We start from the raw sequence: 23,811 nt of genomic DNA, 5'->3' as shown, positions 1-23,811 counted from the left end.
CCAGCCAGTCAACTATAAAAGATACCTAGTAGATAGGAAACGTATTCTATTATATTGTTGCTCGCTCGTACTTATAGGTACATCCCAATCCTATTTCATGGGAGGTGACAAGTTACACTTTCACGAATGACTAAGTGGTGTGGAATGTAGATAACAATGTATGTATATAAAAGAAGATACTGATTGATTGGCTGACACATCAACATACAGCCCAAATTGCTTTTAAATATTTCAAATTTATGTGGATCTAGGAATTCACTAACATTATGGCAAGAACGGAAATAAAAATTTCCTTTAAAGCTTTACAAACGGAGCCATAGGTGTACTCTAGTGTTGCCATAAAGAATGATGGGAGCTAACTGGGATCTTCAGCTACGTCTGCTCTCAAGCCGTGCGCAACGGACCGAACAATGTGTCGCAAGACTCAGTTCAATACCAATTTATTCAATCGTAGCTCATGTAAAAAATAGGAGCGACGACTGCGCAACTACACCTTGACCTGGGACGACCTTGACTTCGGAGAAAACGACCCCGAGTTTACGCGGATCATCTCTGAATGTGTTTTCTTTTTTTTTAATGTCTGACTTTATCTAAAGGTCTCATCACATTGTTTTCGATGAGTCCTTAGAGAAAGAATTCATTAACTACTCCCGTCGGGCACGATTAATAGACACATTTCAAAATGAATTACTTAAAATAATAGGTAATATGATAAAATGAAATTAACTTGTGTGCTAAAAGTAATGCTAATTTAAGTATTTATGTTACTACCAACTATTTATTAAATCCCTCGATAGTCCAAATGGGTAAACTCCACTCAGTTGGACTGTTGACCATCTAAATAAAAGTATCAAAGTATTATATCGAATTTTTCAATTTGAAATCTGTCACCGGATATACTACTAAGTTCCCAAACAATCAAAATGAGTAATTAACAAAAAAAAGTTGCACTCGATGATGACACGACGTCTGATTTCCACATTGGAAAAATGTACTCGTAACTAACTGAAACATTTTACCGAATGTAAATCGTAGTGAGAGATGTAATTTAAACAGATATTGGCTAGGTAGGTAGGTAAATCAATTTTAAGTCATGATTTCGGACAAGGCTTTTCAAAGTAAAAAGCTATCGATCTATCCGAGTACTTAGTAGCTTAGATCCTGCAGGGAGAGTAAAAAATATTGTGTATGAAGTTTGAATATCAAAAGCCACAGAATTTAAACAAATAGATATGTACCTACATCTCTTACTCGTACTATCTCATTATATATTATTCGTTGGTTTTTCAAGAAGAACTCTATGTTCGTTTTGATATTTAAAAACTCAATAAAATGTGAAGTGGTAAGAACATACAAAAATAGGATGCGTTTCTTCATATTTGGATATAGTGATAAATTCATTAAAAATATTTTTTATTTCATTTACATTTCGAAAAGTCAGAAAATATTAGGTAAATATGTAATGGTTCATCAACATAAACTTTATATTGTAAAATATTGGCTCGGTTCAGTTTTAAACAGTTGTTGGAAGATTAAATGGATAAAGTGATAGCAACTGCTGATATCATCACTATTGAAAACTAAACTAAGTAGTTTAATGCGGACATTTTCCCCAGCCAATAAGTTTGCGTAGGTAAAGCTACCCACGGAGTTACCGACCACTTTTGTTATCTGTTTAACTTGTGTCAATGAGATATGAAGAAGAAAATCAGGTCAGCACGCGTCTGTGACCGCTATTATTCTGTTACCCTGACATTAAATTAAGTGACAATATCATTATTGGCAAATACCTATATAAGCCGTTAGAAAATCGTAACAGGTATCATTTGGCAATCATTACTCAACAGTAATAGGACCTCAGTAAAGATGAGAGCTTTCTTTTTGGTCAGTTTGGCAGCCGTTGTGGCAGTAGCCTTCGCAAGAGATACAAGATACAGAAGAAATGTGGATTTAGAAGCGGCAGCCTCTCATCACTGGGAGAAAGGAGGAGGCGGCGAACATCATGGTCACCACCATAGCGAACACGGGGGACAGGGGGAGAAAGGATACAAGGGCTACCATGAACAAGACCATGGCAAGAAAGGACACCATCATCAAGAAGGCCATAAAGGATACTACGGAGAAGAAGGGGGCCACAAGAAACATCATCACCATGACGATGGATACTACGATGAGCACAACCATGGCGAGAAGGGCGAAAAAGGACACGGGTTCGAAGAGAAGGGTCACTATCATAAAGGACATTCCACCAAAGGACATCACGGAATCCATAAAATAGATGAATTCAAGAAGGACAAACATTTCCATGACAAACACGGCGAGTCTGGATTCGAGGAAGGGTATGGTGGTCATCATCACGAAGGCGGATATAAGAAGGGTGGAGAATTCCACAAGGGTCATGATGTAGGAGGTTTCCATGAGCACGAACATGGTCAGAAAGGATTCCACGAAGAGGGTGGCCATCACAATGATCATAAGGGACATCACGGGGAAGGCGGAGAACACGAGTACTGGGGTCACGATGAAAGCCACGGCAGCAAAGGTGGACAAGAAGAACACAAGGGTTGGGACTGGAAGAAAGGACACAAATAAACTGCGTAATTAACTGTAAATCGTTTTGTTAATACTTATTATTATTTTGTGATACGAAATAAACTTTTTTATAGTTTATAATAATTTTTATTTTATACACCCTACCTTAGCGCCGTGTGGTTCCCGGCACCAATAGAAAAAATAAAAGGACCACTCTATCTCTCTCCCATGGATGTCGTAAAAGGCTACTAAGGGGTAGGCTTATAAACTTGGGATTCTTCTTTTAGACGATGGGTTGCTAAACCTGTCACTATTTGAATCTCAATTCTATCTTAAAGCCAAATAGCTGAACGTGGCCTGTTAGTCTTTTCAACACTGTTGGCTCTGTCTACTCCGCAGGGGATATAGACGTGATCATATGTATGTATGTATGTACCCTACCTTACAAGCGATAGAAATTAATGAAGTAGCTATTTTGTTCAGGAAAAATCTCCTATTTCCTGCAGGAAATACTTCTCTAGCGGATCCTTTAGTTTATAAAATCTCTTGTTTTTTAACATACATACATACATATAGTCACGTCTATATCCCTTGCGGGGTAGACAGAGCCAACAGTCCTGAGCGGACTGATAGGCCACGTTCAGCTATTTGGCTTTAAGATAGAATTGAGATTCGAATAGTAACAAGTTGCTAGCCTATCGCCTAAAAAAAGAATCTCAAGTTTGTAAGCCAATCCCTTTGTCGCCTTTTACGACATCCATGGGAAAGAGATGGAGTGGTCCTATTCTTTTTTGTTTTGGTGCCGGGAACCACACGGCACGGTTTTTTAAACACTTCCAAATTCCTTTAGGTATGTACTCCTCATTTTGCTAGTCATTTTTTTCATTTTAAAAGTACTTGCACCTATAAATACTTCTTTACGAAAGATATTTTCTTGAGTTCAATATTGTTAAAATTTACTTTTGGAGACTAAAATGCAACACCAATACGAAAACCTTTTTCTGACGAAACGGTAAAAATGAAAACGTTTTGTTTTTGACAAGGAATTTTAACAATTTTCTTTTTAAGAAACTGTAACAGGAATGTTACAAGCGATTGATTTTGAATTTGGAATCCCGAAAAGATTAATGGAATATCTTTCATTATTTAATTTTTTTTATAAAGTATAGTCTTCAATAATGCAAAGGCAGCTCACTTACCAACAAGTCAATCACCTTATTTAGATTTCCGATTAATTATGTTGCCTTTTCTCTCTATCTTTATTCAATAAAGGGAATTTAATTCATTCATTAAAATATTATAAAACAAAGAGTACAGGTACCAAGTTCGATGCTGTAATATACTAACTCAAATAAAAATGCCAAAAAATATAAGCTCCAAACGTTGTTTTTTTTTTAGAAACTTCTTCCGACCCGCCCCGGCTTCATACGGTTAGATATTAACATTTGTCAGAAAACCCTCTTTCCAATTTATTAAACAAGAATTAAAACCATCCACAACTTCACTAGATAAGCGCATACAGATAGACAGAGAAAAAAGGGGGGCTTTACCTAGTGTTTACTTGCCTCGTTTTTACATTGGAGACTTAAAAGAAAACTAGAACACAGTAGCAGTTATCGTTATATATTAGAGAGGACCGGGTCTAGCTGCGACAACCATCCTAGAGTGGGAGAGACAGGATCCTTCACCCATCCTTCTGATTAACATTTCAACCTTGTAGCGGATCCAAACCATACTAAATTATGACAAAGGCAAAGATTTTTTGCTAAACATGCGTTTATTTATTGTGTAAAATAATAATGGTGAGTCCTATGGCTATGATTAATAAGAACAATAATGTCGGAGGATTTTCACGTTTGGAAAATAAACAAATCACTTTGCACTTATTTTAGCTACGATTACTTACGTATCAGGATAAGTCGTGTTTTCTAGTATCTAAGTGTCATGGTTTAGCAGATTTGCGACCGTAAAAATCTTGTCAAATCTCTTAACTATTTGTAAAGTTTATTTTCTGAAAAACTGTTAGAGAACATTTTTAAAATGAAGTCTTTCTCTTGCAGCTTCAAAGGCTCAAAGTTTTAAGTAAATCCGTGTTATTGGAAATACAAAAGTAACTTCAAATCTTAACGGAATTCCCTAAAATCATCGCAAAATTCCTCAATGAATCGATCTTTTGAAAACTGGTAGGGTTATTGCCTTGCTTGACTACAAGCCTTGTTGTGCACATGCACATATTACATATATACTATACATTTATTATTATTGTATACTTGTGTAGGTACCATTTTCTGAATTCAATTTAAAGCAGGTAAGGGATAACAAAAACTTATCTTGATGTATTTTCAAATGGCTTAAAAATAAATAGGTTAATTCATCCAATCAACCAAGATATTTGAAAGTATCTCTTGAGGTAGTCCGTAATTACATAATATCCAACACGTCCACAAGTGTAGAAAACTTGAAAAAATTAAGGAATCTCATAAAATTTTAAAGATAAAGTGAAGGTTTTTATTGTTATGTCTAAAGTTATTTACACTTTATTTTTGTCATTACACTTTTATTTATAAATAATAAAAAAAAACATACCACGGATGAGTTCGGAAGTAAGGGCTAAAATGAAATCGTAAACATGGAAGTGCCAACGATTGACCTGGAAGTGGAAATCTTGCTATCGTGCAGCCTAAAATAACCTTGACACTATCGAGCGCCAGCTTACCTAACCGTAACTGCTATTTTGGTATATAAAATCAATGACCCGACGATGCAAGTATCATTCGACATCTACCACAAGTCCAATCGACATGAGAACTAGTGTGGTAGTAGCGTTTGGGCTGATAGCCCTAGCTGGCGCGGCCCTCGGTCGGGAAATCCGGGAAAAGCGGGATGCCGATCTAGAATCAGCCGCTTCCCACCACGGAGGACACTGGGACAAGGGAGGCGGCCACGAGCATCATGGCCACCACCATCATGAGGGCGGCCACCACGACCATAAGGGACACAAGGGCCACCACGAACATCATCACGGCAAACATGGACACCACCACCACGAAGGGCACAAAGGACACCACGGTGAACACGGTGGCCACAAGAAGCACCACCACCACGACGAAGGATACCATCACCACAAGCACCACGGAGAAAAAGGCGAGCATGGACATGGTCATGACGAGCACGGCCACTGGCACAAGGGACACGACACAAAGGGACACCACGGCGTTGAACATCACGATGAGTTCAAAAAGGACAAACATTTCCACGATCACCATGGCGAGAAAGGCTTCCATGAACACCACGGCGGGCACCACCACGAGGGCGGCTACAAGAAGGGCGGCCACTTCCACAAGGGACATAAACACGGCGACCATCATCACCACGAGCACGGCAAGCACGGACACCACGAAAAGGGCGGACATCACCATCACCACGAGGGCCACCATGGCGAGGGCGGTCACCACGAGCATCACCATCACCACCATGATCACGGCAAGAAGGGCGGTCATGAAGATCATAAGCACTGGGGCTACAAGAAGCACTAAGCCGTTGATCTCAATGTTGTTATTTGTTGATATGTTTGAACTAAGTTGCTTTGTTATAATGTTTTTACGAGGAAAAAATAAGATTTTATAAAACATTTATTTGTTCTTATTTCCGACGAGCTAAGTCATTTAAATATAAAAACAAGCTTTACTTGACCGAATCGCAGCGGCATCTCTCTTTTATTAGTACCTATTTTTAATTTAAAAACTATCTCGATATATTGCAAAGTACTTACATTATTAAATCGCGATTTATTTTTGTAATATTACTCCTAAAAAATGTTTTACGTAAGTATGTGTGTTAGCAAACGGTCACCATACTGCGATCGTATTTTAGATCAGTGATTTTATGACTCAAGTAGTGTATGGAAAAATATGCTCTAGATACATTTATCTATTACTTAAATAATATTCCTTCTTTTCCAGCATTAAATACGAATAAAACTGAAGCGGTTTCACGTCCGGTTTTTCTCAACTTCAGAGAATAAATTAGCGTCAAGTGTAGCTACAACAAATCACTATTTTATTAAGTAAATGCTAAACTTTCAGTTTTGTATTTGCGGTTCCGGTTTTTGATAATAGAAAGTTTAACTTTAAGTCAAGAATGTGAAATTTTGCTCTTTGTCTCAATGAAATCATTGACATAATTAATAATTAAGAAAGAAAATATTATATCTACTAGATATTATATCTAGAAAGAAAATATATGCCAATTACGATCAGTAGTTCCGCCGTTAGTTGTTTGTTTGTCCGACAATCACTCCGTAACGTAAGAATTTTTACAGCAGCGTAAACCGCTGCTGTAAAAATTCTTACGTTACGGAGTGAGTGCTTATAATCTTACAAGTAACCGGTAGTTTCCTTTTGCAACTTGCTTACCTTTACCATTCTTCATTTAAGCCGGGGATCTGAAAAAACAGCAGATGTGAAAAAAAAATCCTCAATAACTAGTCCCTCTAATAACGACTGTTCTCATTTGAAATGTACGCATGATGTTAGTGCTTTTGACCTTTAATCGCTTTCGAAGACGTTCACAGGAACAGATAAAGTGTCCCTACATATTTTTATGATAATATTGATTTTTAAGTTGTTATTTACGTTTTAAAGAAGGTAATGTTTTTACGAAGAAAAGAAAGTAGATATTTTATGAAACATTTCTCTAATCTAAGTTATTAAAATACCCGCGACCCGCCCCGGCTTCGCACGGGTGCAAAATTATAAATGTTATTATACATAAAAACCTTCCTCTTGAATCACTCTACCTGTTACAAAAAACCGCATCAAAATCCGTTGCATAATTTTAAAGATTTAAGCATACAGACAAACAGACTTAAATAGCGACTTTGTTTTATACTATGTAGTGAAAATGAAAAAATGGATTTGTTCAACTGAATCACTTCTCTTATACAATAGGGTCTAAACATTTAAAAAAGGTCTCGGATACTAACAGATAGATAGATTTCTATGACATTATCGATTCTCACTCTTTAAAATAATATTTATGAAAATTTATTTACTTAGAATGCACGTTGTTCCTAAAATTAGAAATACAGAATATAATATATATTTATTATAACAAAAACTCTCTCAAGGAGCACCAATTTAAATACTCGTAAAACACACGCAGAACACCGACCTTTTCAAAAATCGAATTTAAAAACCATGAATCCAAATAAAAACAAGCTATTACACAGTAACTTCGGAAACTTTAATCAACTCTGCACAACCACCCCCGCACATTCAATTTATTCCTGTGCATTAAAAGTTTAAATATCGAACTTCTTTCCATTATTCTCGCTCATTGATTCTTAGGTAATAATGACAGTCAAGGTTCATAAATATCTTTAGATAACTAAAGAATTTTATGAATAACATTTCACACTTTATCTTAGACAGACATGAGTATGCTATTAACTACCTTTTGCCAATTATAAAATGCATTAAGTTATGATTTGTGTTGCAAATTAATTAAATAACTTACAGTTATGTATTTATAGGTACCTACTTATTTTATCTCATGTCCATCATGACACCGCCCAGCTGAATAGGACCACCCCGTCTACCCCGTTAATAAATGTGTATTTTTAATAGCCCACATCTAAAGCCATATCTAAAGCTTAAGACTATTTATCAAACAATTCGGAAAAACGTCACCTATCAATAACTTTACTATGTTACATATATTACATTACACAGAATCTCAGAAAAAGGGCACTCAGTATCTGACTTTCATTCGAAATATAAAAAAAAATGGGGGTTTATTATTTTACATAATAGGCTATTTGACTGTATTAAAAATATACATTTATTTTATGTCATCAGTCTTAATATTATTTTTGTGGAGCGATTTGTAATAACGCGAGATAAAAATATTGCATTATTTAAACAAAATCCGTCTCAGAAAATTAGGTTTTTATATGCAGCTGTCACGTGACTAAAACGAACGTGATTGGCTATTTCTATTATGACGTCAATTATCCATAAACAGACTGTGGATCGTACCGTTCCTTAGTGTTCGCTATTATTTTTCAAGATTTTATAAGTGTTTGATCGCTCAGGTTTACTCAGATAACATAGGTATTTAATAATGGAAACCAATTCCGCGAAAGCTGACAGTTGAAACCTACCAAAAGTGGACGCAATAATGGTTGGAAGAAGAAATCTGGATTGTCTTCTTCAAAGACAATTCAGATTTCTATGCTGCCGAACTGAGGAATGTGAAAACATCAATTTAAGTATATCTTGGTAACCACTGATCTGAGATCATGATCTGAAACCACTTCTTACGAATATTCAAATCCATCGGCATAGAAAAAAACAGTTTCGTAGGAGATTTTATTGTTGTATTAGTGCATTGAGGCACGGCACAACATTTATAGGAACTCATTTTAATAATTTTCACACATATGACGTGGCACAAGTTAAATAAAACAAGAGAAAATCAAAACTTTTCGAAACACCAACAAGCTTTGTATGATATTTACACGAAATTTACGTCACTGCATGCCATGGCCGCCATATTGCTAAAAGTCGCGTTTTGGCGGCATATTTGAATATTTCATTTTCTTTTTCGATTTTTTAATAAAATAGCTGTAATAAAGGCAGAAAAGTATTTTTGTAGGGCTCCTTATAAACAAATAAATACCCTAAGATAGTTTTTAGAACTTTGTCAAATAGCCTATTAAGCAGATAGCATAAGAAACAAGAAATGTGGGATTCACAAATGACGAGTCGACAGAACGGCGATGCAGGCGGCGAGTCGTCTCTCTGGATGCGCCTAGCGAGCGCACGGTGTCCAAACATACACTATTGTGATTATTGTTATGTTTAAAACTTGTGTTTTTATTTAATAAAAATAAGTGTGATTATGACTTAGGCATATGTCCTTAAATATGACGTGATAAAACGCGATTTACCAGACACTCTATATAGGAACTGGTTAACGATTTATCTGATTTATTGACTGGATAAGATACTGGTATGGAAGCAGAGCTTCTCATACGTTTCATATGTCAGAGATTTGAAATTTGGCATTTAGGTCCCAATATGGTGCACTAAGACAGGATTTAACGAAATTCCCGCGAAATAGCAAATAAATACTTTTCCATGTACCGTTAATCAGCACAAAAATAACAAAAATTCGATAGGTATTAAAACTTTTTACTAAACATAAAATTTATAAACCAAAAATGGTTTAAAGAATGATTTAATTACATGGTAATTACCTTTATTTCCGATTGGACATCGTCCAGGCCGGACGTTCGACCTTGACTACGGTGTAAATGCAAGCCGATACAACTGCAACAACAGTTGCTCAATGCAGGCGCTGAGAAAACAGCAAGTGTCTATAAAAGGTTGTAGACCCCAGCTTAAACGGTTATTAACCAAAGGCATTGGAAGCGAGAAACACAATGAAGGGAGCTCTCGTGGTGAGCTGCGTGGTGTTGTTCCTGGCGGTCTGCGCCGCTCGGAACCTGCGAGAGAAGCGCGACGCCGACCTCGAGACCGCCGCCTCGCACCACGAGAAGGGCGGCGGCAAGGAACACCATCACCACCACCACCACGAACACGGCGGCAAGGGACACAAGGGTTACCACGGCCACCATCACCACGAGCACGGCAAAAAGGGACACCACCACCACGAGGGACACAAGGGCCACCATGGCGAACACGGCGGACACAAGAAACACCACCACCACGACGAGGGGCATCATCATCACCACCACCACGGCGAGAAGGGTGAGAAGGGCCACGGCTTTGAAGAAAAAGGTCATTACCACAAGGGGCATTCGACGAAAGGCCACCACGGTGTGCATAAGGTAGACGAATTCAAGAAAGACAAACACTTCCATGACAAATGGGGAGAGAAGGGATACGAAGAAGGTCACGGTGGACACCATCACGAGCATGGTCACAAGAAGGGTGGTCACTTCCATCACGGGCACAAGAAGGGCGGCCACCACGAGCACCACCACGGGCACAAGGGCCACCACGAGAAGGGCGGCCACCACCACGAACATAAAGGACACCATGACGAGGGCGGCCATCACGAGCATCATCATCATCATCACGACCACGGGAAGAAGGGCGGCCATGAGGACCACAAGCACTGGGGATACAAGAAAGGCCACTAATATGTTAGTCAATTAGTAAATCGACTGTTAATTACTATGGTAGAGTGTTCTAGTATGTAAATTAATAAAACCAAATATCTATTTTATAATTTGTTAAAAAAAGAATTTTTATTTCCCTAACCAACAAAAGTTTCAAGGACACTGATATTAAGGTACTGATAACAAAATACTCGTACTTTATTCCTCAAAACTGACTTAGAAATAAAGTACGTACATAGTGCATTTACCAAGTGACTACGTTAATTTATCATATTTATAAATTTTTATCCATTACAAAACGTTTTACAAATATAAACCCTGTGTATGATCCTAAACAAAATCGTACGTAGAATAAAATCAAAATTAAAAAAAATAAAAGTACATATAGCTATCAAAAATAAAAATTTAATAAAGGAAAATGTTTAGGTACTTAAAAAGATTTGTTTCCCAACTCTTAAATATTCACCTCTTAAAAACACTTAACACCAAGTTTACCTAGCTTACTTTTACAATACCGATGAATGTAGACAAGTATTATACCTACGCTTTGCACTATCTACATTAATTAGCGAGGGAGTATGGGGCTTAATGACGTGTTATCCCTGATAGATTTATAGCCTGATAAGCTCCTAGGCTTCGTCTAATCCTGATAAGAAGTAGTTAGATTAAAATTACTACGAGTATCTTTTAAGTTATTAATTTATAAGGGTTCTCAACTTATGTTTTTTATTTTAACCTCTTCAGAACGAAGAAGTCCAATTTGTCATCATCAATTGACAACTTTCGAAACAGTAACAGCGTTAGGAGGACCTTGTGATTAAAATCTCTGTATTTTACAAAACATTTATTTATTTTAACGTTATGCACGTAAAATGTACAACAGGTGGACTTAACGCCACAAGGCATTCTCTGCCAGTCGATCCTTTGGACCGAACAGATGGATGTACGGGTAATGCGATAAATATTAAATAAATAATACCTAATATAAATATGAATATGGTTACCTAATACACGAAAGAATGTAAATGTAGAAATATTGTAAGTAGTTCAAAGAACAACAAAACGGCATACTTGGTAGTCCTAGACAACGCGTATCATGAGAATGTACATGTCGTTTTTCCTGTTTATTTTGTGTATTTGGCTGTAATTTTATATAATTAGGTCGGTAAAACCAGACATTTACATCGTTGTTAACAGGCAAAGTAGAAATCTCTTTAACTCTCATTAGAACAATTTACTTTTTACATTACCTTATAAATAGTATACCTAATGTTAATATCTAGTTATATACCCTCGTAAATCACCACTTGTTTACGAGTGAATTTAAATGGATCCATTGATTATACTACAATAGATATCTGAAACAAAAAAGTCGACTGGATTCCTATGTTTAAAGTTTCTGCAAGAGGGGAAAAATATAAGCAACCTAAACAAAAGTTGAGCATTTAATACTAAATATTGGTTATTATAGCAGTTTCCAAGGCAAGATATTTATTATAATAATAAGATAGACCCGTATTTTTTCAGCAGCAAGCTACTTTGATTATTAGAACAGAATAGATTTATTTTCAAAATTGGATACAAAGTATCACTTATTAACGTCACATCACTTAAATCTAATTATAACTGCTACCGCTTCCAAAGCGCATGTGAAGAAGAAGCGGCGGAACAAACAACACTATAGAGTTCCTTGCGCGTAATTAATATTCTTCTTAGCTTATGTCCCTTTGAAATACTGCTGTAAATTAATATATATTTAAGGGAAAAATTACATAGATACCTAACTCGAGCCTTGTGTTGTGGGATGATATCTTCCACCTTCCGAATATTCTGACAATTTGAGGAACATAATGCATTCCCGTTGCAGGCCCACGTCCCAAGTAGCCAGCGTATTACGCACAAAACATAGATGCATATATAATACATTTATATGAATTTTTTGCACGTAAAATGTGCAACAGGTGGACTGAATGCCACAAGGCATTTTCTGTCAGTCGAACCTTTGGACCGAACCGGACTGAACACATTCAAGTTAGAACGAGCACATTTGCTCTTTGCGTAAGTCTCTTCTCTCTTAAGAGAAGTCAGAAGTTCTCGATTCACTCGAAAAATTTATAAAATTAATAATGTGACATACATACATATATAATCACGTCTTTATCCTTCACGGGGTAGAGCTAATGTTCCGGAAAAGAATTAGCAACTTTCTAATGTTGGTATTGTAAATAAACGTAAAACTATACATAAAAAGTAAGAAAAATCTATATTACCACTGTTTACTTTCTCGGATGTGTAAGGAAGACTATTCCGAGTTAAAAAGTCTGTGAGCCTTATGGGTACTCAGATGGATACTATCCCTCAACTCTTCATGCACTCCTTTAGGAATGTTTGGTATGAAGTAAAGCCTACAACCATGGAAATCATTATGATACTTGAAGCATAAAATTACTAAGATATTAAAAGAAAATAAAGAAAAAAGAAAATAATTTTAGGGCATTAAATATCTTAAGTAAGTCTTTACTGAGATAACCGACTATAGCTTATAAAATTTTATAAATTAATATTTGATTCTCTACCAAATATTTCGTAAAAAATATAACTATAGCAAATTGATAACATAACCCTGTCTAACTAGTTACATCTATAATATACCAAACAATAATATAATTTTCATTAATATAAATAAATATTTACTTTTAAAGTCATAACTTTTTTCTTTTTAGAAAGTAGGTAGTGAAAAATTACAAACAAGTTGATGAAAACAATACTGCGCATGTAGTTGTAATGTTTTTTGAACAGCAATATGGCAGTACTTCCAATCTGCTCGGCTGCTTTAGTAGGAGATTGGTTTATGGCAGTTTCAACATGATAACTATTAGCAAAATAAATAAAAATATTTCTAAGTATCTTATTAAAAAAAATTCTAAAAGATCTTTTGAACCTTCTCTTGCTTAAACCTTGGTGGTAGTTCTGCTACAACCTCTCGTCTCTGTTCCTTGATTCTCGAATTTAAAGGCAATATAATAAAATAGGCGTCATTTGTGCTTACATGCTTCACATCAGGCCCCATCTCACTTCCATCAGGCAGGGTCGAAAGCTCAAGTATCGATGTTTTGTCCAAAAAGCAAAAAAATAGTTGATTGTATTGAAGTTGTTTGAATTTTGCCAACCATTAATTTAATAAAAACTTTATTGCACAAAAAAAATGTACAAAGGGCGGACTTAGAAATATAAGATTCACTGATCTAATATTCATAGACAAAAAAGAAAATCGAGTTGCGGCATAATTAACTGAATTAGCTCGTAATTTTATTCCATCTGTCGATGGTAAGATTATTCATAAAAATGTAAAAATCGTCTGACAAACGATAAGTATTTTGCATTTACATTACACGTGGACACATCTGTTATTAAAAGCTTATTAGAAACTTTAGGTGAGTTCATTTGTTTTGTATTAAAGGTTTGGCTTAGGTATAGACACCTGCAATAAATGAATAAATTAACAAATATTCGGAACAATCACCCAATTTAAGTTAGCCTCGAAGAAGTTCGAGACTTGTTTCAGATCATGTGACTCAGAAGCAGGCACACTACTTGGTACTCGTACTTTCCTAAAGTTGAATATTTTCAACCAAACTTGTCAAGAGTGTTCACCTACATTTCCCTTTCAATCGACTGCTTTCCCCGACTTCTCGCCATGATATTATTCAGTGAGTAAAAAATGGATTAATTAAAACATAAACTTGTATCATATTTGTATGTATTATATAAAAAGAGTGTCTGTGGTCCATCTAAATTCGCGGTGCCCACGGAGGCACGTGTTCAGATCTTACCTCGGCTTTTTGATTATTTGTTCTGCTGGTCCATGTAAGTACCTATAACTCCTTCTTTTCTGAGTTATGTACATTAATTTGTGTTAACTTATACTCTTATACATACATACATCAATCGTGTCCCTTTCCCAAAGAGGTACACCTTTCCATTTGCCGATACTCTTATTGTGAGGAAAAACATAATAGGTCCTTACCTATTACCTACATGGTTACAGTTGTAGTTGGCAACTGTAACCATAATCCAAAAAAAAATCACCCCAATATAAACTTGACTTTACTCAATTCATGATCTTGCGGACACTGGCCCAGGGGTCCTCTCTAGAGATATCGTGATATTCAAAGACTAGTCAGATTAGACAGAAAATATTGATAACCTTATCAACTGTAACTTTCGAAATTGTAACGCAAAGGATAGAAAAACATCTTTGGCTTATTTTCCAAACCCCAATTAAGTAATTATCATTATAAGACATTCAAAACTTAAAAAGGAAGTATACATACATATAGCAAGTGATTTTCCTTGATGAGCTCGTAGAGCCAACAGTCTCGAAATGACTGGAAGGCCACGTTCAGCGGAATAGCTTAATAGGACATGTCTTTCAACCATTTATTTCACAAATATTGTGAAACTTGTACTTGTACTACTTGTCATGACGATTAATACTAAACGAGATGTATTGAGGAAAATAATAAAGAGTTCAACTACTCAAGCCCGCGTTTTATTTCTCTTTCTACTTGCAATGTTTTGCTTAAGAATTCTAGTGGCGGTTTCCAAAACGTATTTCGTACTAAGATTTTATTTTTATTAAAATATTTAGCTTCATGATGTCGTAGATGGGTACTTATGAACAACGTAATCTTGTAACAAGCTACCTCCGTAGTGCCGCTCTTTACGTAGCCACAGAATCCTGAGTGGCGGTTATCAACGTTAATTATTTTAAAAGCATTCCCGTAGAGATGGGCCATACTAGAGCCGTATTCATACGTGATAATATCTTGGAATACATGAAGGGTTCACGAACATAGTTAACAAGGACATTTAGAAATTGAAACCGTGTAAGGACTTCAAATAAAACAAAATGTTTTCAATGAAAATTCTTACAAATTATAATCTAATCATATTTGCTAGAATAATTTATTAAGTATATAATAAAACTATACTAAACGTATAAAAATAAATTATCTTTGCAGTAGCTTCTTATTCACACTGACCAGACTTACAGCAAAAAGTTTAAGTTGTGACAACAACTGAAACAAAGTTGGGAAATAGCCACAATTGATGCAATAAAAAATGGATCGTCGAATCGATCGCCGGCAACCTTTCGCCCACATTAATATAACACGTCGATAAATAGGTTCTATTTAGTTGGTCAGTGTCCTTTTTTGTATCCCCACTTTTTGTGATGTTCGTGACCACCTTTCTCGGCGTGATCGTGGTGGTGATGGTGGTGTGCGTCGTGACCTGCGGACTCCTTGTGTCCTTTGTGTTCATGGTGGTGTCCACCCTTCTCGTGATGTCCTTTCTCACCATGTTCGTGTTCGTGATGACCTCCTTTGTGATGTCCTTTCTTGAAGTGACCACCTTTCTTGTGACCGTGTTCTTCGTGGAATCCTCCGTGTTTCTCTTCGTGACCCGAGTCGCCTTCTTCGTCGAAGAAATGTTTGTCTTTTTTAAACTCGTCGACTTTATGAATTTCGTGGTGTCCTTTTGTGGAATGCCCTTTGTTATAATGGCCTTTTTCTTCATATTTGTGACCTTTTTCGCCCTTTTCACCTTTGTGATGCTCATCATAGTGGCCATCTTCATGATGATGTTCTTTCTTGTGGCCCCCGTGGTCGTCGTACTCGCCTTTATGTTGTTCTTTGTCATGATGACCCTTCTTGCCCTCTTCGTGGTGGTGGTGCCCCTTGTATCCCTTGCGACCATGCTCGCCGTGTTCGTGGTGATGATGTGCGTGGTGCTCTTTGCCTCCACCCTTTTTGTGGTCAAAGTTGTGTCCGTGTCCCTTTTCATGACCGGTGGCTGCGGGCGCCTGGTCGTCCACTGCTTTTTTATCTGTTTCATATTTAGCAGGTGGAAGGCGACGCGCGTTAGCAATGACAAGGAGCATTAGGAACCCTATCGCCAGCGTCACCTTCATTCTGAACTTGATTATTTTTTGGGCGTGCGAACACAACGTACAGCAATCACAAAATTGTCAACAACATCGATGGCGCAGCAGTTTTATATAAAGAGTTGTGTAAGCCGCGAGACGCCTCGAGACGAGACGTACTCGACCCCGTCGTGGACCGGTGTCACACTCACACCACACTCCGACGCCGCCTTAGCTACTTCTAACAACTTAACAGCGCTTCGTATTGTTTAAAAGTACAGTACAAATAAAAAATAATCTATGCAACGATTTACCACCATTTTTATATTATTAAAAATACTGGCCAAATGTGATTCTGTCCAGTGCACGAAAACACGGTTTTTATTAAACCTGTTTATTAACATTACTTTTGTTACAACCAGGTTACAGACAGACAGCTGTAGTTTAATCCTAGGGTCCGTTTATTACCTTTTAGGTACAGAACACGTAGGTAAGAAGGTACTTAGATGGTTATTCATGTATCCATTTGCTTACTCTCCTATTTAAAATTCCTATATATAAACATAAATTTAATGTTTATAAGTAGTATCTAAAATAATGAATGAAATGACTCCTGACTCACTGGCCCATCCTTTTAAAACATTTAAGTCTAAGAAGATAATGATCGTGAAAGCCTAAAATTATATTAAACGCCTAGTTTAAATATTTGAGATAATTTAATGAAACAAGTTTAAGGTCATTTATCTATAGAGATGACGCACAATAATAGAATTAGCACGCGTAACGAGGCCAATGCACTTCTCTTATTACAACGAAAAAATATCAACCATTTATTTGGGCTACCTATTGAGCAATGGTAGAAATGGGAGGCCCAGGTTCAAATCGTATCACGTTCATGTACCAATGCCTAATTTCTTAGTTGTGTGTTCTTTACTCCGTGGCCGCGTATTAGTTTGACCTGACTTACCCAATCCACAATCATCGTCAAAGGTGCACCCCGGGCTCCTTCCAGAGACATGAGGAAGTAATTCAATATGTAAGAATTTAAAACCTATTATCAATCTAATACCTAACATAGCAACATCCTCATGTAAAACTTGTAAGTATAAATAATATAGACCAACTTACAGCATATGCCAATTGCAACCAGACGTACTGTAGAGTGTAGGTATATTTAAAGTGACCATACGTCCCGCTTTCGGCGGGATTGTCCCGCTTTCAGGCTGTCTGTCCCCAGCGAGAGCAATAATGTCCCGCTTTTGCAAACAAACCAAATTTTTATACTTATTTTATATCAAGATTGCACTCAAATCTCGCTGACGAGAACAGTCAATCAAAAATACTTAATATACAGAAAAATATTTTTACTGTTTTATTATATATGTATAGATAATTATTTATAATTAACTTATATATTAAGTACCTATACATTATATTTTTTTATTTACTTATATACAAAATTCCGTAAGCATCCCGCTCTGACGCAAAAAAAAATGGTCACGTTAGGTATATTGCATACAAAAAGTATTATTTTATTTCTTGTCAATTATTTTAACATGTTTTTAGGTACCTTTTACAGGGTAGATAGTAACAAATCTTGATAACCACATTTTACTCAATGGCTCAATAAAGAAATTCAAATAAGGGATACATAGATACTTAATTGCGATGAGTAGTAACAGGTTGCTAGGCCGTCGCATAAAAGGGTTAACTCATATTTTTAAGCCTCTCCCTTGATTGAATTTACAATATCCAGCCGCGGCACACACATTTTTCGTTACCATATTCACGTAGAAACTTGCATTAAATAATTGTGCTTTTATATCTTTTAGCTAATCCAATTAAGTAGTAATACTTAACTATTATAATGGTAAAAAAACACGTTGTTCTTTGAACGATTATATTTATTCGTTGTTATTTAAAACTCTACACTCCCGAGAAAGTTTCAGTTTCATGATCTTGACAGCACCCTTGTGATGCCAGCTAAATGTCGCCGTCTGCGCCCGCGCCGACCGTGAAAACTCAACACGAGACGCCACGGGGCCAAGACCACTTTCATATTCGTCGATTCGACACAACACTCAAAGCTAATTTGATAACAATTTTATTTGGAACCGAAGATAATTTGTCATAATTTTAATTGTTAATTAAATTGAGCTGCAATAAAATCGTGCAACAAATTTAATAGATTTTTTATTTTGAATTTGAGCGCACGGCTAAATAGGGCTCAAGTATCATCATGGGTTTCAGCTCCAAATTATACTTCAAGCGATATGCCTTTTCATGTTTAAGAGAAAATATAAACAACCTTCTTCAACATTTCTTCGATTAGATATTTAACTCCATAACTCTAAATTTTTCAGATTCCTTAAAATAAAAGAAGAGAAAACATGTAGATGTTACGTACGTTTTTAATTTTCTTCCTTCGTTTGGTGCTTATGCAATTTAGATGTTGCTGAAGGTGATAAAACTGTACTAAAAAATAAACCTAATTTCAGACGCGCCTGGCTCTGCGCCAATGCGAACATTTTCAGGTAGACATGACGATACTTCTTAGCTGTATTTTTTTACCTCTACGGATACCTATATAAATAGGATCTAATATTAGGATGCAGCGGAATAAACGCCTTTATAAGTATAAAAATAGTCAGCAGTTAAGGTATTTTAAATAAAACTCATAGTCGCATCACTGAAATAATAAACGTATTCACCAAAGCTGTGTTCCTCTTATCAGCGCGTTCTATAACCGTTTTCTCACAAGGCATAGGCAGTAAGTCTAAGCAACATGCTGGATAAACCCGTCCACTCTTTTAGCTCCAACAGTACTTAGCAACAAATATAGAACAACACTTATTAAATTAAAGTTAAACAAACCTTTTTAAAAGTAAAAAATTCACCTGTATAATTGGTTATAAAGGTGACATTTATTATATTAGATAATTTAAATAATAAGAATAGATTTAAGGCAGACAAAGAACATTATGTAGTGGATTTCTCACTAGTTTGTTATTCCCGAAAACGGTGCATAAGTACATCTGATTCACCAGTGTTTCAGGAAGTAAGTATACCTAGTCGCATGTTAATACTAACTTTGTTTGCAAATATACAGGAAGCGGAGAGAACTGTGGTATGAAAGATATACACCCAACTTTAAGCTCACCAATGTTCTCAAATCGAATATTGTAAGTATATTAATCGGTAACTACTGTATCGAGCTCAAACCGCAGAGGGTTTCGTTCGGTCCCAGAACCCCACTACACAAGACTAGTAAAAGTACACAAAGGCAATCGAGCTGACATTGAAACATTTATCTTGCTTGCCTTTTTTTCAGCCGAGTGGTTTCATCTGGCGGCGACAAGATACCACACAACTTTATTGAGAAATGTTATCAATTTCAACTGTATTGCAATTGTTTTCTATAGAAAACGCTTGATTGCAGCCACATCTAATTGTTCGCCCAGTTAAATGTAGGCCAATCTCGGGCAGCGCTCTAGTTTCTCAACATTAGGTTAGGTACTTATCTTGCCGGGAGCCGTTGCCAACGGACCACAGCCAACAATTTTATGTAACTTTGTTGTCGAAACGTGACATGAAACTGATAAGTTTGTTTTCCTTCAGAAAGGCAAAAAGTTTGAGCTTTGCGCCGTGGAATTCATAAACATTTCAAGTAACAATTTACAAGTTTTATTATAATAAAATTATAACAATGCATCACAGTCAACAAATAACACTTAAAGGTAAGCTTAATTAGCTAAACCTAGGCCTAAATAACTGGCAACTCGATACTGGCAGAAGAAACAAATTTAATGTCCCTTCTTGTGACCCCAGTGTTTGTGTTCCTCGTGGCCGCCCTTCTTCCCGTGGTCATGATGATGATGATGATGCTCGTGATGGCCGCCCTCGTCATGGTGTCCTTTATGGTCATGATGGTGTCCGCCCTTCTCGTGGTGTCCACCCTTTCCGTGCTCATGGTGGTGGTGGCCGCCATGCTTGTGTCCGTGATGGAATTCTCCGCCCTTCTTGTGGCCGTGCTCTTCATGATGCCCGCCGTGATGTTCGTGATGTCCACCGTCATGATGATGATCATGGAAGTGTTTCTCCTTCTTGAACTCATCATGTTTATGCACGCCGTGATGACCCTTTGTGGAGTGACCTTTGTGGTAGTGACCTTTTTCGTGGTGCCCGTGTCCTTTATGTCCTTTCTCTCCGTGGTGGTGCTCGTGGTGGTAGCCGTCATCATGGTGGTGATGTTTCTTGTGGCCGCCGTGCTCGTCGTGATGTCCCTTGTGTCCCTCATGATGGTGGTGTCCTTTCTTGCCGTGTTCGTGATGATGGTGCCCCTTATATCCTTTGTGGCCCTTTTCCCCATGGTCGTGGTGGTGATGAGCGTGATGTTCGTGACCGCCTCCCTTATCCCATTTCCCGCCGTGGTGGCTGGCAGCCGCGTCCAGGTCGGCCGACCTCCTTTCTCGGTTCAGGTCGCGACAACTGACGTACGCCAGTGCCGCGAGACCGACGCAGCAAAACACGAATGCCTTCATTTCCTCTGAACTGATGAAAACTAAATTGATGACTGATACCTGTTCCACCAGCCGATAAGTTTTTATACTATTGTGGTAAGTACCGGTATTGTATGAAAATTGTGCAAATCATCAAGGTTGCAGCTAGCCGCTATGTCCAGTGGTCCGGTTGCGCAGCATCCTGACCCGGTATCTCAATAAGAAAAAGCCGGTAGCAACAAATATTTCGTTTACACTCTGAATAAACAACAGTTTCGATTTCTTTCTCGCGCGTTAGAATTTTCGTACCATATCAAACACGAGTGAATGTTTTATTCCCTTAAGAAATCTATCATACATATTAAATAAGTTTCCCCCGCTGCATAGCGGGCATGGTCTTGAATACTTGGTGAGTTAAGTCCTGTGGGAGCTACATCTTCAATAGGGTTAAAACTATCATGAATTTATCCAGCAACATTCGAAACTCAATTGAAACTTTTACAGCTACTATCTACCTATATACCTATTTTGGTTTCATTATCTTCGTGTAGAAAAAAAGGGAAAATAAATTATGTAAAAAAAAATTACTAACATAATGCTAAATAATGAATATGGATTTGTCATCTACGTACCCACATTTGATAAATGCATACAAACTTATTCTTACTGTTGATGTAGGTACTATAATCAAAAGCCATCGACTGTTTTGTCATAAAAATATTTAATCAATAAATGCTAAAATAAACTAAAAAACACCAATATAGTTTTAGGCAAAACGTATGTCTAAGAATAGAGGTTTCGGCCAGCCGTGCTTTCTGCATGCAATCATCGTACAAACGTGTTTCTGTTTGAGGTTCCGCAATCCAATAACATTACCTACCTGAAAATACATAAAATTACACCAATACATTTTTATACACAATAACATGGAAAGAAATAGTAAAGTCTTCCTTCATTTAACCATATGCATTTATTCTGGATATCATTACTAGAATACTCTAGATATACTAGATATTCTCTAAGGCATACAGATATCACAAAAAATGTCCTGACAAGGATAGGCAGTTCTTGTCGAACATCGAAACATTTGAATGTGTGCTAGCGTCCTTCAATTTCTTTCTACTATACTATGTGGTCGTATACTCTACCAAACAGAAAAAAACAAATAAAACAAGCTCCCAAAAATTGGTCGGCATTATTTTAACTATATCTAGCTGTTATCTTAATTTCTCGTTACAATGTGAATTTCTAGAAAAAAAGTCTATGTAACTTGCTGATTTTGTCTGTCTCTGTTTCAATATCGTCAAAATCGGGCCAATAGATTTTGTTTGAAAGAGTAACAAATACACATACCTATATCCTTACAAACTTTCGCATTTATAATATTAGTAGGAAGTAGATTCATTATTAGTCAATTAAATATTTTCGAGTTTCCACTTGCACTAGGCGTTCATTTTCCAAGCTGTACCAAATCGCGAAGGTTAGAAAGTGGAGACCTGTGTCACTTAGGTACCTATTCCTGGAACGTGGTCGTAGGGTAGGCAGATGCAAGAGTCTCCCTAGGAGATCGCCTGGACTAACAAGCAAGGAAGATTAATGCCTGCAAATAATTTTTCTTTAATGTTTTTCGTGGCAAATTAAATTTCTTAATGAGCTTTTTTGCAAGTGTCAAGTTTAAGTCAGTCCTCGTCATATAATACTTATTCTTTCTTTATAATGGTCGGGTTAGAGCTGAGAGTAGGCATTTTTTCGCACATTTTTGGAGCGAAGTAATGCCTACCATCATGCCTGCCATTTGAGACAACATCTATAGTCACCAAACCCAGGATTGTAACACTCTCCAACACCACTCATGCTTGTTGACTCTGTACAAACACTTAATAATCAATATTCTTCACTTAAGAATATATCACTATCTGCGCCACGGGCTTCGCTCCAGTTCGTATATATATATATATATTCCAGGTGTGTGTCGTGCCAATGTCGTAAAAGGCGATTAAGGCGATAGGCTTATAAACTTGGGATTCTTCTTTTAGGCGACAGACTAGCAACCTGTTACTATTTGAATCTCAATTCTATCATTAAGCCAAACAGCTGAACGTGGCGTATCAGCCTTCTTAAGACTGTTGGCTCTATCTACCCCGCAAGGGATATAGACGTGATTTATATGTATGTACATACATATATTCCAGGTGATAGCCTTGTACATAAATTCCATCAAAACCCGTCCAGTATATTTTGTGTGAAAGAGTAACAAACACTTATACATCCTTACAAACTTTCACATTTTATATTATAATATTAATAGGAAATAGGTTTATTATAAGTCGATCATATAAAATTTTAAAAAATATTACAGCACAAGTTTGTCGCCAAAGACTCCGCACCGCAAAGATGGCGAACGGCCTCGAAAGTCATCTACAATAGCTCAGTTTGGTACAATAGCATCAAAAACTACAATACTATAGAAGTATAGTACCTACTCGTATCTGTGTTGTGGATTTTTTTTGTTCCTGTTTGAAATGTTGTAGTTTTCTGAGAATTTTTTTAGCATATATTATTTAGCGAAAGGTAGGTTGGTTAATTAATAATGTTATGATTTTCGCATTTATAAGTTATATGATGTATGTACCTTCTGCAAAATAATTGTGCGGTTGAGTCTGAGCGCACGATTTGAACTGCCCGCTGTTGTATTTCTATTATGA

At 36.7% G+C, this 23,811-nt stretch overlaps 5 protein-coding genes across 5 annotated transcripts; 3 read left to right on the top strand and 2 right to left on the bottom strand.

Annotated features, from left to right (window-relative positions):
* The first annotated feature begins 1,859 nt into the window (after positions 1–1,859).
* LOC106139715 (histidine-rich glycoprotein-like) lies at positions 1,860–2,592 on the top strand. The gene has a single exon (XM_013341212.2). It carries the CDS (start codon positions 1,867–1,869, stop codon positions 2,590–2,592), a length of 726 nt encoding a protein of 241 aa, XP_013196666.2. The 5' UTR covers positions 1,860–1,866.
* Positions 2,593–5,333: 2,741 nt separating this feature from the next.
* Positions 5,334–6,068, top strand: LOC106139708 (histidine-rich glycoprotein-like). Its single transcript, XM_013341204.2, has one exon. It carries the CDS (start codon positions 5,334–5,336, stop codon positions 6,066–6,068), a length of 735 nt encoding a protein of 244 aa, XP_013196658.2.
* Positions 6,069–9,979: 3,911 nt separating this feature from the next.
* On the top strand, positions 9,980–10,702 carry LOC106139717 (histidine-rich glycoprotein). The gene has a single exon (XM_013341213.2). It carries the CDS (start codon positions 9,980–9,982, stop codon positions 10,700–10,702), a length of 723 nt encoding a protein of 240 aa, XP_013196667.1.
* A 5,182-nt stretch (positions 10,703–15,884) lies between these two features.
* LOC106139722 (histidine-rich glycoprotein-like) lies at positions 15,885–16,655 on the bottom strand. Its single transcript, XM_013341219.2, has one exon. It carries the CDS (start codon positions 16,653–16,655, stop codon positions 15,885–15,887), a length of 771 nt encoding a protein of 256 aa, XP_013196673.1.
* A 3,755-nt stretch (positions 16,656–20,410) lies between these two features.
* On the bottom strand, positions 20,411–21,148 carry LOC106139720 (histidine-rich glycoprotein-like). Its single transcript, XM_013341217.2, has one exon. The coding sequence runs from the start codon at positions 21,146–21,148 to the stop codon at positions 20,411–20,413; it is 738 nt and encodes a 245-aa protein (XP_013196671.1).
* Between the last annotated feature and the right edge of the window lie 2,663 nt (positions 21,149–23,811).

The sequence above is a fragment of the Amyelois transitella genome, chromosome 14, assembly GCF_032362555.1.
Source record: "Amyelois transitella isolate CPQ chromosome 14, ilAmyTran1.1, whole genome shotgun sequence".
NCBI classification, from domain to species: Eukaryota; Metazoa; Arthropoda; class Insecta; order Lepidoptera; family Pyralidae; genus Amyelois; species Amyelois transitella.
The sequence above is the reverse complement of the archived record's forward strand: the minus strand, read 5'-3'. Positions and strand labels throughout refer to the sequence as shown.

What these genes read in the sequence shown, in the direction of transcription:
- LOC106139715 (XM_013341212.2), top strand. Translation starts at nt 1,867, where the DNA reads ATGAGAGCTTTCTTTTTGGTCAGTTTGGCAGCCGTTGTGGCAGTAGCC.
- LOC106139708 (XM_013341204.2), top strand. Translation starts at nt 5,334, where the DNA reads ATGAGAACTAGTGTGGTAGTAGCGTTTGGGCTGATAGCCCTAGCTGGC.
- LOC106139717 (XM_013341213.2), top strand. Translation starts at nt 9,980, where the DNA reads ATGAAGGGAGCTCTCGTGGTGAGCTGCGTGGTGTTGTTCCTGGCGGTC.
- LOC106139722 (XM_013341219.2), bottom strand. Translation starts at nt 16,655, where the DNA reads ATGAAGGTGACGCTGGCGATAGGGTTCCTAATGCTCCTTGTCATTGCT.
- LOC106139720 (XM_013341217.2), bottom strand. Translation starts at nt 21,148, where the DNA reads ATGAAGGCATTCGTGTTTTGCTGCGTCGGTCTCGCGGCACTGGCGTAC.